Source organism: Durio zibethinus, chromosome 21 (genome assembly GCF_047325235.1).
Source record: "Durio zibethinus cultivar Kanyao isolate XHJ-2024 chromosome 21, ASM4732523v1, whole genome shotgun sequence".
In the NCBI taxonomy this organism is placed as follows: Eukaryota; Viridiplantae; Streptophyta; class Magnoliopsida; order Malvales; family Malvaceae; genus Durio; species Durio zibethinus.
This window is the reverse complement of record NC_143182.1, coordinates 7,178,162-7,194,103: the sequence shown is the minus strand read 5'-3', so window position 1 is coordinate 7,194,103 and position 15,942 is coordinate 7,178,162. Positions and strand designations below refer to the sequence as shown.

The 15,942-nt window shown below is 35.6% G+C and overlaps 2 protein-coding genes across 4 annotated transcripts; both read right to left on the bottom strand.

Moving 5' to 3' along the window:
* Positions 1 to 2,207: 2,207 nt before the first annotated feature.
* Positions 2,208 to 5,236, bottom strand: LOC111306116 (LOB domain-containing protein 16-like). The gene is made up of 2 exons (XM_022904025.2): positions 3,399 to 5,236; positions 2,208 to 3,043 (listed from the first exon to the last, which is right to left on the bottom strand). The coding sequence occupies exons 1-2, from the start codon at positions 3,705 to 3,707 to the stop codon at positions 2,723 to 2,725; spliced, it is 630 nt and encodes a 209-aa protein (XP_022759760.2). The 5' UTR covers positions 3,708 to 5,236; the 3' UTR covers positions 2,208 to 2,722.
* A 1,165-nt stretch (positions 5,237 to 6,401) lies between these two features.
* LOC111305272 (poly [ADP-ribose] polymerase 1-like) lies at positions 6,402 to 14,803 on the bottom strand. Of its 3 annotated transcripts, none has more exons than XM_022902638.2 (20): positions 14,467 to 14,803; positions 14,086 to 14,135; positions 13,809 to 13,998; positions 12,593 to 12,776; positions 12,153 to 12,492; positions 11,617 to 11,812; positions 11,390 to 11,545; positions 11,225 to 11,285; positions 11,087 to 11,150; positions 10,759 to 11,010; positions 10,137 to 10,374; positions 9,919 to 10,031; positions 9,751 to 9,827; positions 9,461 to 9,621; positions 8,341 to 8,532; positions 8,092 to 8,200; positions 7,879 to 7,961; positions 7,639 to 7,776; positions 7,365 to 7,547; positions 6,402 to 6,746 (listed from the first exon to the last, which is right to left on the bottom strand). In XM_022902638.2, the coding sequence occupies exons 1-20, from the start codon at positions 14,608 to 14,610 to the stop codon at positions 6,699 to 6,701; spliced, it is 2,979 nt and encodes a 992-aa protein (XP_022758373.2). In that variant the 5' UTR covers positions 14,611 to 14,803; the 3' UTR covers positions 6,402 to 6,698. The 3 variants fall into 3 exon arrangements, with proteins under 3 accessions (XP_022758373.2, XP_022758375.2, XP_022758377.2); XM_022902640.2 differs by lacking the exon at positions 14,467 to 14,803 and adding an exon at positions 14,239 to 14,306; XM_022902642.2 differs by lacking the exon at positions 14,086 to 14,135.
* Positions 14,804 to 15,942: the final 1,139 nt, after the last annotated feature.

Genomic DNA, 15,942 nt, shown 5'->3' with positions numbered 1-15,942 from the left:
TTCTACTAAAGTTTGATTTCAGTTCTTTTCTATTTCACTGACCTCACATTCAACCAATGATCACTCACTCCAATTTAATTAATCCTCTTTGGAATAATTACTTTTTCAGGTTCAAGTAATGGAGTCCAACAAATGTATTCTACAGCTTAATATTCCAATTTTTTTTTATTCTGCTTTTTTGTTTGCAATTTGAAATATATGGACAAAGTACGAAAGTGATTACTGTCGCTTTACTGGGTTTTTTTTTTTTTTTCTTTATTAATTGATTACTGATAAAGATTTTCCTGATATAAAGGGTGATGGGCTGGAAGAACTTGACATTAGATTAATCCTAACTTGTAGCTTGACTGAAGTTATTTATTCTCTTACATGTTTTTATGGTTTGTCTTAAGGTTTTATGTTGGTCCATTAATACTCTGGCAATTATGGCTCCGACGGTGGCAGCTGCCAACCAGGATATCACCCCTTGCTGCTGCTATCAGATTAACCCGTATAAATTATAATCAACAGTCCGTACAGGAAGATTATAAAAAATTTTAGTATCGCAAATATCTCTATGCCAACTTAGCTTACATGTTTTGTTTTGCAAATTAAGATAGTTACACTTTTAGTCCTAAATGTTTACCTATTTTTCGTTTTCAAACCTAAATGTTTCAAAATTGCTATTTCAACCACAAACGCAATATGCTACGTAGTTACCGTTATTTCTTTGTGTACATTCCGTTAGCAAATATATTTGATAATTAATGTTAAGACTGATATTATAACCATGTGATAAGGTTTAGGACTGAAAGCAAAAAAACACATCAATTAATAAGAAGAATCTGGAATGCCTAAAATGTTGGACAACCATAGATCAGTACTGGGTTGGAGCTTAACTTTTGTTCTAGTTGATCTGATATTGGAGATCGGTTAATAATAAGAATATCTAGAAGCAAATTAAGCTTGATTAATTATCAAAGAGAATGATAGTCTCGTTACTTGAACGTCAAGCTAAAAACGCTATAAGAACTTCTATCTTTTTTTTTTTTTTCATAATTTAATTTATATTCTATCGTTAAACTTTAAAAACTGAATTTATGATTCTATCATGTTTTAATCATGTCTAATAAATATATATACATTTTTTTATGTATGACCATTAATGGAGTTTGATTATGCTCTATACATGCTTATGAGACAAACAACACTTCAAAAATATAGTTGGAGAAGTTTTATTTGTTTCAATGATATATGGAACTTAAATAAATAGTACTAATTTTAATTATAACATCTTTAAATAAAAATAATAATAGATATAACAATTTATATTATGATATAATAATATAATATGAAAAATAATATAAAAATTAACACGAAAATGTTAACTTAAAATTTTTTAAAAATTTTATATGAATTTGATTAAAAAAAAAGTGCCTGAATTGGTTAGCAAAATGTGGGCAAAGCCTCTTAGCTCATAATGTAGCCTTTGTGCATTCAATAAAGGGAACATTTTGTCTATAAATATGAATACAGGGCCATAGGTTATTGGTTTTAAAATGAGCAAGAACTAATTATGTTAGGTAAACCTACTCATTAGAACATAAACCCTAGGCAAAGTGGGTCCCAAGGATACTTCCCCAAGGGTGTGCTTGCCTCTAATCACCATCATTGCACTCACAGGCTCTTCCCAGATATCCCTATTTGTTGACATGAAATTAGATTTTTCTTAGCAAAGCCATAATTCTATGCATCCCAGGTGATCTGCTTTTGGACTAAACAGATGCTGGAAAGGAATCCTTGGTCACCTTTAAACGATGTAGACTCATGTAAAGATAATCAATCTTAGATAAAGAATCAAGATGGTTGATTTATAACATTACAGCTCAAGTAATTAAGTTGAAAAACAAATTAATTAGAGTACTTTATATGGCGGTGCCTGTATAAATTTCTTCACTCATTTGTTGCATAAATTCGAAGATTTATCCAAACAAGTGAGATTACTTTTATTCAGAAAAGCAAAACATAGTTAACCAATGCTTTAGTAGAGCTATTTACATGTTTATTAAACTAAGATATTCTGACAATAGTTGGAGGCAATCATCTTGGTTACGGAAGAAATATATATTGACCCTGCTGCATAGTGTGATTCCATTCCAGGCTGATGATAATATATTATTATATATAAAAATAATGTCATCTAGAAAACCCGGGCCAAACAAATAACAATTGCTTTCGTAATTTAATATCCGATCGTAGGAAAGGACACCATAGGGTTCAAATTTGTATGTACATGCCATGTGTAATCTATCATTGGCGTTGATAGGTAGGAAATGAAAACAAATCTGGATAACCCGACTTTCAATGCCTTTATCAGATTGTCAAATGAAGTTGCTCTATTATTGTGGCTCAGTAAACAGTAATCTATCAAAAGAAAAAGTAAACCAACCCCCAGTAAAGTATTAGTTTCCAGGACAGATATATCTATCAGAACAGACAAGAATTAACCACCCCCAGTAACTTATTGCAGCTACAGTATGAAGAGTTGAAGACAGAGCTGAATTCCAAGTAGTAATAAAAATTTTTGATTAAAGAAAGGGGAAAATGCCAACATTAGGCTGATCAAAAAGTTATAGTACCAAGATTTCTTGAGTATATACATCATTCTTTGGAAAAAGATCATCAGCATCAGAACAGAAGCAGGATCATACTCCATAGAGAAAAAACAAAAGGATGATTCAGTTCAGTTCCTCATCATTCTAAGGGCAAGTGCTTGAAGCTCACCCAAATCACAATTATATGGTCTCTTCTTAGGATAACCCTGGAAAGAACACTCCTCTCTTCTTTGTATTTCTTGCATATTCATGCTATCAGCACTGTTGAGTTCAACCGACTCAAGTGAGCTTTGTGGGGAAAATGGATTCATGTAGCTTGGATAAGTTGGAATGGAAGGAACACCACAAAGGTTATTTCCTTGCCACTGACTGTCTATGTTATGTAAATTCATAGCATTTTGAGCTAGTTGAGCTTTGACTTGCATTAATTGAGCTTGCAGGCATGCCACCTATGAAATCAAGAAAAGAGAATACGTAAGAAGATTAGAAAATGGTCGCATACTAATAGCTGCATGTTTGATACTCTGTTAAAGTTAAAGCCAATCATAAACAAAAAGAAATTCTGTTGGTAAAAACCCTTGAATACAAAATCTGAAGTATAGATTTTTTCAGCAACTGTATCATTGCAACAACTCATCAGTCATGAAAGAAGCTGGTGAATATAAGAAGTTTGATCTTTCCAAAATGATTCTCGGCCGATAAATAAAAACTTTCCTCAGAAATGTGCAAATTAGAGCATGGGGGAATATTTGTTCTAATTCTATATGTAAGCTTCCTTCAAAAGAAAAAAAAAAATCTAATTACCTGTTGTTGCAAGGCGAAAATATGAGCAACACAACCATAGACAGGATCTCTAATCCTTGCTTGAGCCTCATAAGCAATGGTAAAAACCGCCTCACAACGGTCATGAGCTGGGATATGCAACAATAATTTGGACACGTTGCTAGCACCAAAAACTTTATGAATAGCTGCAAACCTTGCAGGGCCTTGTTCTGAACAAAAGTAAGGTGCAAAAATACAGTCAGAGGCACATTTTCGTCTCAAGAACTTGCATGCACCACAAGGGGAGCCAGTTCCAGTGACAGTAGCAGTGCCAGAGCGGGATGTTGCCATGGCAGAGACTATAGAAAGAGAAGAACTTTGAGAGAAAACAGTAAAGAAAACAAAATGCAGAGAGTGGCTGGAGATCAGGAATAAGAGAAATAAAATCTTAAAAATTTTCAAAGCGCACGAGTACACTAGGAATTGGTGCTAAAAAAAATGTGGTTTGGGGATGGTTGGCTGGCTAGGTGAGAGTGGGGCTGTTGGGGGGTCCTGCAGGGGCACAACAAAAGGGGTAGTCTTATAAGAAGCGTGAATGGGAGACATTAATGGCCTTTATGTACGGTTCTGAGGGAACATTTATTAATGGTTTATGCAATATGGGGATTGTTTTTTAATAGATCAGACCCAAGTTACTCTACGATTTAGACTTTAGTTTACATTATTTGAAATATTTTTAACACAACAAGTTTGATTTTTGGTGGTGTTTTTAGGTTTTTAGTAGAAAGTTTAATCTTTTTTTCCGCCGATCGCCGCTCCTTGGAACTGCTGCTCTTTGTCGCTTTGTGGAAGCTGCTCCTACTGCCACCTGCCGGTGAAGCCTACCGACAACAACTTAAGTGAATTACGACCTTTTTTTAGTGCATTTGGTTAATGTGGTTGTTGTATTATAGAATTTTTATATTGTTTGAAGATAAATTAGGTAGCAGCATTTGTATGTTTCAAAGCTAATCACTTTAATTCAGCCAGCTAAAACTGTTACATTTTTTTTTCATGTATACCACAATGATAATGGTTGATTTTTACATTGAGGCAAGGTGAAGCAAAGGAGATACTCGGTTTTTGTTGGTGTTTGGACTTTGGAAACCTGGACATTGACTTTGTTTTATCTGGTTCATGAAACTAGTGCTGCTCTGCCTACTGAGTTTAAAATTTCTTCCTCGTGTTTTTATCACACACGAGAGACAACAAATAAACCAAAAAGGAAAGAAGCCAACCTAAAGTAGCAACAAGGCCAAGGCAAAGGTAACCTACTCTGAATTGACTGACAGAGAGAGGCCATCATTTTTTTTCCCTGAAAGTAAAACAAAGACAAAAAAAAGGCTAACAAGAAATACACGTTAACCTGCGATGGAGTCCTAACTAGAGCCCAGTGCAAAGGGAAACCGAATGATTGCTTTTTTGTTTTTGTTTTTGGAAAATCAGAACGTTTTAAGAAAGATCAAAACAGTTAAAACGTGCACTACAGGCTTTTGAGTTTACTGCATAAATCTTCTGTGGTATTCGCGGACATATGTAACAAATAAACCATAATGTTGCAGGGCATGATTCTGGACAGCAATATTTTTGGAATTTATGTGTTTGCTCATTATTGAAGCATATCTGTCGACCAGAGCCATCAAAACTTATTCACTTTTAACTTAAGATCTGATCACCAGATTCACTTCATTCTCTTTCGCATTTCCTATTAACTCTAATTGCCAAAACCCCTTTTTAACTTTGTAACTTTTATTGTCCCCCTTGGTCGGAAAGCTCGCTCTGATTCAATGTTTCTTGTCGCCAATGAACTTTTGCTCCATTTATACCAAAAATGATTTCTTTGCTTAATGAAGATCAAGTTTGAGTACAAAAAAAAAAAAAAAAAAAGAAGCTATCAATAAATCAGCATGTGATCGTATCAAATTCACTGCTAATGCTTATTAACTAATTGGTAATTTTGATGACCATTTAGAAATTGACAATCAAAATAAAGATGTAGCTTTGCTGCAAACAAGCCCTTTAGGCAGGAGTAAAATGTTCAAATAATTGTATAAGGTTTATCTCATTCTCATCCAAGTATTTACGTTATATGAAGCTCACGATCTTCGCATGTAAGTTTGTCTAACACGTCTACTTAATTCAATATGTTATTTCATTGTGAATTTTAAGCTTCTGAAAAGTTTGTACACCACAAAAACAATGTATAATAAGAGGCATACAAACTTAATGCTGGAATTCACAGATATGGTTAATACATGTTTGCATCAGCCATGAGCAAATGTGGAAATATCAATCAACCCAAAAGGCCAAATCCAAAACAGCTGGAACCAGAAGAAAAATGGCGCGGCGCATTGGCCCAAGAACAACCTTTTAGCTACCTTAAATAAACATGCAAAGAAAAATATAGACTAGACGGCAGCCAACCAAAAAAAAAAGAGAAGCACAACTGGCATAAAGGCTCGTTACTCCCTAACACAGGAAAATGGCGGTTTGCACCCAAAAACTACTATCCAATGTCATAGTTCTCTGTTCATCTTCCTCGCTAGCTAGGCCATGACACCACATCACAGCGCCCCAGGCTTCGAATTTATATGGAAAAGATCCAAATCATTGCCAGCATTTATACTTTAAGTCAAGTTACAGATGCACATGCAAACTAACAATTTCTGTATCGGTAAGTAATAAGATACATTCGGTTATAACCATAATATCTAGTCGAGGAGCTAAGTCTTATATAGCCTTTGGTTATCTCCGATAGTCAAATTTCAGCTCTTGGTATTCCTGGTAAGTGCTAGCAAACTAAAACAATGAGTGGAGAATTGAGGCTAGACTTAAACTATTAAGGTAGGGATCATGTGCTAAATGCGGCTCAAGATAAGCCTTAAGCTCTAGGCTCTTCGAATTGAAAGTGTCAGTGATTGTCATATGACCAAAGTTTTTAACTACACCATAAACATAATGCATGTCGTATTTGCTTATTTATTTTCAAATGAGTACTCCATATGATCAGCAAGGGAATAAACTGATTAGTTCATTACCGTTTAATCCTCTACCATGTCGAGAGAAAAGACACGGAATCCTAGAAGAAAAGATCAAAAGTGCAAGTGTTTCTCCATTTTTTACAAACAGCTTTTACATGGATAACAAGCACGAGTTAAAAGATCTCCAAGCTAACACCCAAAACGAGATCTTATCAAGACTCAACCTTTGTTTCAGAACATCCAAAATGGGACAAACTTCAATATTTTTGACATTTACAGATCTGACCTTCATTCAAGTACATAAAAACATCCATCACTGCCCTCATCTCTTATGATGAAACCTGACTTTCAACAAGAACTGCATCTTAACCTGTCCAAAACAAAAACAATACGCAGATGATAAGTGCAAAACCACGTTAACAACATCAACTGGGTTCAACGGTAATAGCAATGATATAATTAGGGGCAGGTGCAGTAGCAGCAGTGGTAGATGGGTAGTAATAATAATTACACATGTCCAATTAGTTTCAAATAAGGCCACTCAAGTACACAGAAGGAAATATATCAGAGGCTAATTCAAATTTCAAATGAGGCCATTTAGTCTTTCTCCCTGAACATTGCCAACAATTTCCTAGCCTCAAATCTTGTCAGGCATCTTCCAAACTTAATTCCAAGGATTAATTCCATTGTTCATTTAACTTGAACAACTTCTTTAGTAAAAAAAAAGAACCCCTCATCTCACTAAAAGGAAAGAGATAGGAAGATGGCATCTTTGGGGAATGGGGATAGACAGAATTTGGTAGAGTAATTTAGAAAATATACCTTCAGCCTTTATATTAATAATGCACAGATGGATATACGTAATGCACATTGCAATAGAACCGAAGGTCTAATTTATTTTCATACACTAATGGTGGACAACATATCAAGTGCAAACTGCCACATATAGCTAATTAGCTACAAGGGCGGCAAAAATCTTTTAACTTACTTGAGCTGCATTATAAACAATGTACTCATTATACATCAGCTCAGATGCCTTCACATTGGATGGAACTGGTTTCCCACAAGGAACAATAATGTCATCCTTCCACTTTGCAAAGTCAGACTCCCGAGGCACTTTCTTGCCAAGCCCTTTAGTAGAGTGCTTTCCTTTTGGTAGTTTTTCTATATACTGAATGAGAATAAGGAAAAGTAAGCATATAGAAATATTTAATAAATGCCAAGTTCTCCATCTAGTCATTGGCAAGAAAGGGTGGTCTAACCTTGGCCTTTGTTAGTTCATAGACTTCCCCTAAAGCAACTTCACTGAGAAGCATTAGGCCTACAGAATTTTTCCTGTCAGTATAGCAATACTGAGCACTCTTACTGACCAAATCAGCAAAGTAAATCCCCTTGCCAAACTGAAATGCCAAAGAATTAAAACAGTTAGTCTTGCATAAGAAGTGGGTATATCCTACATGCAGTGATGTACGAGTATTTATGAAAAGAGAATGTAAGAGAACCATATAGCCTGTTGCGGGAGCTTCTGGTGGAGCTATTCTTAGTCCCTGGCTAAGTATTCCTACAAAATTTGTCAACCGTGAACCTGCATGGGAGAATATCTCATAATGGTCCAATAGATCCCAAAACTGTAGCATCAGGCAAATTGCCCCAAATTATTTGCAGCAATTTGCATCGGCAGTCAATCTCTCCTACATAAATAAATAGCCACTTACCATGCCAAAGAAGCATTCTGTTATTAAGCTTTTCTCGATAAGGAGTAAAATTAACAAATTCTCCATCTCTTTCAAGTGAGAATACTTCTTCCAGTTCAAGAGTCCATTCCTGATATTAACATATAGTTGCAGTAATTATTTATTGCAAATTGAACATATTTTAGAAGGAGGGAGAAAGGAAAAACAATAAACAAGCCCATAAGCAGTGCAGTCAGAGTTTGTCACTCTCATATAATAAAGCAGACTTACAGTATGAGTAGGGGCATGAGTCGTAAGGAGATATTTCTCAATCAACTGAAAATCTTCACTATCATGAGGAAGGGGAGCAATATCACAATTGAGTTTCTTGTATTTCTCATCAAGGGAGTCATCACTGTCAACATCAAAACCTACTAATCTTGAGGCTATTTCCATTTCTTGAAGAGCTTCCAACATTTTAACCTACATTTTAAGCACAAAAGGAGGATCACAGTTTATGCCTTACACGAGAAGCTTATCTAAACTAGCAAGTTTGTTTACAGCTTTAAGAAAAGTAGCAGTTTTCCAGCAAAAGTTGAGCAAGTTGACTCCAACTCCCTGACTTCAGCATACAATGTATCAAATTGAAACAAACGTTGATATCATGCTAATACCCACACTATTACAACACAGCAACCACGAAGATAACTAGTCAATAACATTTTTTTTATAAATTTTTTAGCAGTATTCTCTATGGCCAGAATGATAATCAAAGTGCCATGGAAAAGTAGGTTCTATGTTATGAAAGTGTTATCCACCAACAGCATAACGCTAAAACCACAAGGAGAAAATGTCCACCTACAGGCTAGAGGCATTGCTATTGACAAGCAATTCAGAGACTAAACAAAAAGCTACAACCTAAGTACTTAATCCGCAGCCAAAGAGTTAAGATGTCTTAAGGAAACAGCATAACACCCTTCACTGTTTCAGGGGAAAAAAAGAAAAGAAAAGGGCAATTAAGTATCAATCCTACAATGAGAAATTGTTTCTGAATTAAAAATGTGAATACCAATGCTCATAACAAGACAAAACGGGGACTGCTTCAAATTAATGGACGTTAAAACATAACATACAGGAACCAGGCAAGTAAATGTAACTAGGTTGTTGCCAATAAATGAAACCAATTACTCCACTTTATACGCAACAGAAATCAGTCCCCGAACAATTCATAACAGCACAACTACCCCTTATTTTGGGTTTAATGTAATTTCATAAGTTGCAGTAAAAGTTTCAAGGGAGATGAAATCAAATGAGTCACGGTGAGGCAATACTATCATTCAAAGGTGAGAAACATGAATACACAACAGCATAAAAAAAATTAGGAAAAGGAAACAATATGTAGAATCTGTACCTTTGACTTAAAATCATCTTCATCCCTTATGACATGTGGATGGGTGGAAGGAATTACAGTAAAAAATCTATTACTGGCATCAATAATCAAGCTTTCTTTGACAGAAGGATCATAAGCATTGCTATTCAATAGATTTTGTATCTCTGTCAATGCCTCAAAACCTGGGCCAAGGAGATATGGTTACTAAATTTTCTACTGCACATATACAACAGAAATTTAACTCATAGAATGCAACATCTAAGGATGTTCAGCATAATACATAAATAAATGAGACTTTTACAATTACTCACCCTTCTGAATATTATTTTTGCTCAGCTTTCCAAGTGGCATTTCAGACATATTAATCTCAAACTCCATCATTGCAGCCCTGCAGTCAAGAATGGATCTTTCAGACACCTAAATAATTTGAGAAAGAATAAGGAGAAAGGGGAGAGTTTGATTGGAGAATGGGCCATTGCCTGTATGTTTCCACATTAAAAAGCATCTTCATCAATTCAAGTAATGGATGAGGAAGTCGACTGTCTGCATCAGTGTGCTTGTTTTTTGACACCTGTTTGTTAATTCCATAATCCTACGAATTCCATCATGTAAAAGAGAATTATAAGAAAAGAGAATCCACTATCCAAGCAAGAGGCATAGTATATATAGTGGGAGATGAAAAGGAAATAGGCAATACAATATCCAATGGGAAAAATCTGCCAGGCTGTTTCAGGAAATTTCGTTTCTGTTCCCACGCCTCCCATGTATTCCCAGTCTTCTCAAGAAATAAATGTTTGAATTCAGAGATTGCATCTGATTTTGACATCTCTTCCAATTTTTTACCACCAATTTTTTCATTCCCAACACGACCCCATTTACGGAACACATAACAGCCTGACCCTTTATCTTCTTGGATGATTTGGAGGATGTAATAACTTCAGATGCCAAACAAGTAGAAGTTAATATTCATTGAGAGGGAAAAAATCAAAAGAGAGTATAAAAATAGGAAATCAAAAATGAAAAAGCAGAAAAATTACTGTAGCAATAAATTGATATGAGAACGGAGTCAGAAAAGCAATGAGGGAGAAGGCAAAGTTTCCAAAGAAGTATGTATCTCACTGTCTTCAAAGAGGATGGGAGCAAGGAGAATGCCCCTCATCATTCTTTGAAGAAGCGAGGGCCATAAATTTGTTAAGTTGTATCTACCAATAGGCAATAAGAAAAAACATTTAACACAAATTCCAAATCAGGAAGGTCACAGTCAGCCATAACATAACAAATTAAAGAGACAGCCAAAGAGACAGATGTGCAAAATGCACCTGTTAACACCAGTTGATAAGTCAGACATGTTCAAAGTTGTGTTATATATACTTTCCCCATCCTCAAGTATGTGACATGAATCTTGCAGACCAGAAGCTTCATGCACGGCACTTTGTCCTTTAACTTTGACAGTAACCATGCTAGAGGCCTCACCAATGGCTTCAACTTTGTAAAAATCAAATGGAAGCTTTTTCTGTCTTTTAAAACAGTCAACAAGGTAGTCCTCCCTAACAATTGGCAATTTCATCCTCCTGAAAACAGAAACACTTGAAATGAGTCTAAAATGAATGGAACAACTCAAGACCAGAAAGATGAAATCATCTTTACCTTGCCTTCCTTATCTCAGCATCATGACCATCCAACTCCCCACTCACAACAAAGCAGTTAGTATCTACAACATTATTTGTTAGGTACAAACCAATTAACATAAACAACTATTAAAAATACAGTCCAGGAAGCAGAAACCTTTCTTGATCTTAGCATGAACGACACCACCTGCTCCATTGATTTTTTCCTTCCACTCTTCCTGAGAAGCAAATATCCTCAAGAAATGAACCCATGCTCACATTTATTCTGAACAAACTGAATTTAGCTTCACTAACTTATAAAATATAGTGGATGAGATTTTACCATGGACTTGTGAGGTAATCCAGCAATAGAAACTTTCAAATCTGCCAAACTTTCAACCTTTGAAGTTTGAGATTGGACATTAGCAGCATGACCTGAAAAAGCAGATGCAGAAGGCAGGATGCGAACAGCCTTTTTCATTTTTTGTGATTTAAACCACTGAAAAAAGATTGAGTCAGTAAAATATTACAGTTTATATACTTGTATATCACATGAATCTTGTTGAATACCTTGCTAAGAAATTCATTATTTGTTTCATCTGGAACATTCCATTTCCCTTTAAGACGTTCAGGTTCACGAGTAGAGTAAGAACACTTGCTCCATACTGAAAGGTAGCCATGGCAACGGTACATGCCTCCAGAAAAGCGAAGATTACCAGAACACATGGGGCATTTGCCAAGTGCTCCAAACATCATCCCATCAGCACTGGACAAAATTATACCAAAAGAATCGTTTCAATTTTCAGTGTAGAAAATTAGAAGTTCATGTTCATTGCATGGTACTAATCATTAAGCAATTCATTGTGAAAGTTACATCTAGATGCACAAAAATGAAAAGAAAAAAGAACTAGAAACAACAGATTCAATTATCAAGTGTTTGATATAGGTACAACATATTTGCATCGATTGACAGATCAAGCAGAGGTATCTGCAAAATCATCCAATATATTTATTTATAAATTCACGAAATATTCATGCAAGTGCTCAACTAAACAATATATAAAAAAAGGGAAAAAACGCAATCTCAATGCATAGGAAAGACTTACCAACGATCACGCAAATCAAGTTCTGATCCTGCTCCATCTTGACCATTGGCTTCAAGCATTTCGCGCAGTTCTCCTGTTGTCACATGCTTCTTCAACTCATCCTTCAAAGCCCACAGTTCTTTGGTCTGGGCCTCCATTTTACTTTCCAGATCAGAATCATTTGGGTTTTTATCCAACAAGTCATTGGTGTTCTTTGTACACCCAGCCCTACTAGTTGGCACATCTCCTTCCAACTTAGTGACTTTTAAGTTCTGATCATCACCAACATCCTTTTTACGTTTTGTGCCAGCTGTGGAGGTTGATGCTGGCTGTTTATCCTCTGGTACCTCAGTTCCTTTGCCTGAAAAGGACAATGATAATTCAACTAGAAAGCAACTAAAATCAAAATTTAGAACCGCTAGGGCATCAAAATGAGAAAACCTAGGATATTATTCCCATACCATTTTTAGCAGCAGGAACCTTCTTAAACAATGCAGAAACAGTTGCCTGGTCAGAAGATGAAAGGCTTTCCCATCCGGGCAACTTCTCCACTTGAGTAGCAGGAGACAATTCCATGAAACACCTGGCATGGTTCCACACCAATCCCTTAGATCCTTGACCCTCAGGCTTGGAGGATATACGAACCTAACAATATTAGAAAAACCAATGCATAAAAATGTTAAACCTCATTTGCGCACAACTAGCATTATCAATGTTGTCTTAAAAAGTACTTAGAATATTTAAAATACCTAAAACTTAAGCATTGGCATAAACGGTGTCAGCAGAAACCATAAATGAATTTCAAAATTCACATCATGCACCTATTGTGTTCTTCTATATATCATGCATCTACCGTGTTCTTTTACATATCAGTTTTATTTAAGATAGATTGCAACATTAGGAATTAACTCATAAACCAACTCTCATATTGCTACCATGGAGTCTCTAACTCTGAAAATATGGAATTATTTAAAATGCACACTTTTAGGGTGGGGACACCAAGAAAACAAACAGCATTTTAATTTGTCTGAAAACTTTTTTAAACAAATAATAGCCTATATCATTTGCAAGAAAACAAAGAAGGTACAAGGGATACTTGTTTGGAAGATAATTCTAGAGAAATTACAAAGAAATGTCACATTTGATTTGGATTTGAAAAGACCACCCAGAAATCAATTTGAGAGAGAAAATAAAGGCACAAGTCACGTTGATTTTAAAGCTGAAAAAAGTAAAAATGTGCACACAACTATATATCCTTGGAAACACCTAACGGAAGAAAACAAATAGAGAAATCCTACCACCCCAACCATTAGTAGCATAATAAAATACGCACCTCATCCAGCCCTTATCTCAGAACAATTCTCCGACCACCTAAACCATTTTTATCTTACCATTTGATATCTAATAGTTTATTGTGCTATCAAATGGAAAAAAAATCTTCGACCTATCCTCACATATGAAGCAAGTTTCTATCACCATAAAATATTTACCAATTTTCAGATGTTAAGGCAAGCACCAAAAGAAGAGAATGTTTACTGGGTCCTTGAAGCATAATTTCAACCTTATACACTTAATTCATAGATCCATTTTATAAAACCACAAAATCAGTAACTAAAGTCAAACCCAATACATGAAAAGCACAAACAGATAAAAAAAGCATTAAACATAAAAATCCACCTCTCCTTTCATAATCTTTTGGGTGCAACTCTTGCAAGTAGCACGAGAAGTTTTTGAAACTTCAATAGCATATTCCATAGCTGTAGCAGTGACAGCATTTGCATTTGAGGGTTCGGCGGCCTCCACATAGTTCCTGATTCTTTGTTGGTCTTCCCATCGAAGCGATTCCATGCCTTCAACATCATCAATACTATACAATAAAAAAAAAAAGTTAACATCCGCATCTTCACGAGATTATCTTTCGGAAATCACAACGGACAATTAGTACAATACGTACGACTTTATCTGTTTTGCTTTCCTTAGTATACAATTGGCATGGTTCCACATCTAATTCATAGAACAGACAAACATAAGCAAAAAAAAAGATAGAAGATTTAAGTATCCACAATAATGGCAATGAGTAAAATTTAAGTAAAAGGTAACAAATTACAATAGAAAAATGGAGCCTTTGAGTTTTAGAAGAACGTGGGAGTCAATGTTAATGCCTAAACCTAAAAAGATCGGAATAGGGAAAAGCAAAAGATTAAGTAAGCAATTAAGCAATATGCCACAAGCCCAAATGAGAGTTACAGTTGCATGTACTCAACATTCCCTGAATTCTCAAAAAAAAAAAAGGCCAAAAGACCCAGAAAAAAGAAAATCAGTAGAGGAAATGTACGGGCATGAAGCCATCGAACTGGGTGGCGGTGATCATTTTGCCGAGCCTTAACTCCTCCTTGTCGATGATGCTTTTGCAAGTTTTGCAAGATGATCGAGCCGACTTGGCATACTCCGCTTTCCATGGCTTTGGCGGGTTAGCCATTTGCTCTCTTCTTTCTCTTGAGAATCAGCAACGGGTAAATGAAGTAGAATGTGTGGTTGTCAAACTGGGTTTTCTAAAGTATTTATAAGTGTGGAATAAGAGAAGAAAATGGAAGTGAATCTTCGGAAAGAATGAGTGAGAGAATCTGTTTGCTTGGCTGGCTTCTCTTCTCTGTTACGCCTTCCTTCTCAATGGGAGGAAAAAAGTGAAAAATCCCATTTTTATCTTACCCTCAGCTCCACGGTTTTTCACCTTTTGTTACGCCTTCCTTCTCAATGGGAGGAAAAAAGTGAAAAATCCCATTTTTATCTTACCCTCAGCTCCACGGTTTTTCACCTTTTTTTTTTGGCATAAAATGTTCGCGGGCGTTTGTCCAACGAACTCTCTAGGGACCAATTCTAAGTACTAACCTGGTCCATTGGCCCGGTTGCCTTTCTCTTTGTTTTGTTTTTTCCTTTTTGGTTATTTTGGCATTTCAATGGCATTCTTCTTTGTGTAAACCATTGAAAATACCTGTTTTGAACATCTCATTATCCATTATTCATTTCAGCAACCAACTGTGAATACAATACTAACAACAAATTCAACCATATCCAACCAGATTAGAACAATATTTTTGCTTCAGCTTGGCTTATGCAGCAATTAAGTTACATTTGTAAATCGAATAACTATTAATTCCACTGTCATTTATTTTTTAATTTTAATTTCATCATTATATTATTTAATTTTATTTAATTTTACCGTCATTATTGTTTTTAATTTTATTGTAACTAATCTTGTTATCCATCCAAATGAATCATAAGAACGAAACTATGTGATCAAGCTAAGAAAGCCACCCTCAACATCCTTTGATGTTCCTACACTGCCTCCCAAGGTATTTCTTTATTCATGGTAAACAGAAAGGGCGATAAACACTCGAGGAACAATGATTGTCTCGATCACTCCTTTGCTTGCCCCTTGCCTGGCAAACTTTACCAACGAAATTCAAACAAGCCATGACGTTACGACGCACCGGATGCAAATCAACTAAAAATTCGGGGAAGCGTGCTCTCTCCATCACGGTTCTAAAAAGGGGTTAGGAATGAAGTTCTTCTTTAGAAGTTACATCCGTTTTGTGTTTGCCACTAAAATTCATGAACGCAGGGCATGTTGAGCGGTGGAGAGATTGACTACAAACAGCTTAAGTACTAAGGAAGGGTGAATTAATCTCTAAATGTTTAGAGGAATTATCACTTCTTTAAAACGGTAGATGATAAAACCATCCTACTTACTAAACACTACAACAAGTGATGATAAAACCATCCTACTTACTAAACACTACAACAAGTGATG

Bases quoted from the DNA above. Each gene is read 5' to 3' on its own strand.
- LOC111306116 (XM_022904025.2), bottom strand. From the start codon at position 3,707: ATGGCAACATCCCGCTCTGGCACTGCTACTGTCACTGGAACTGGCTCC. The intron at 3,044-3,398 runs GTAATTAGATTT...TTGATTTCATAG, and splicing joins TTTTCGCCTTGCAACAACAG to GTGGCATGCCTGCAAGCTCA.
- LOC111305272 (XM_022902638.2), bottom strand. From the start codon at position 14,610: ATGGCTAACCCGCCAAAGCCATGGAAAGCGGAGTATGCCAAGTCGGCT. The intron at 11,546-11,616 runs GTATTCAACAAG...ATCTTTTTTCAG, and splicing joins ATAATGAATTTCTTAGCAAG to TGGTTTAAATCACAAAAAAT. The intron at 10,375-10,758 runs GTGCATTTTGCA...TGGCATCTGAAG, and splicing joins TTATCAACTGGTGTTAACAG to TTATTACATCCTCCAAATCA.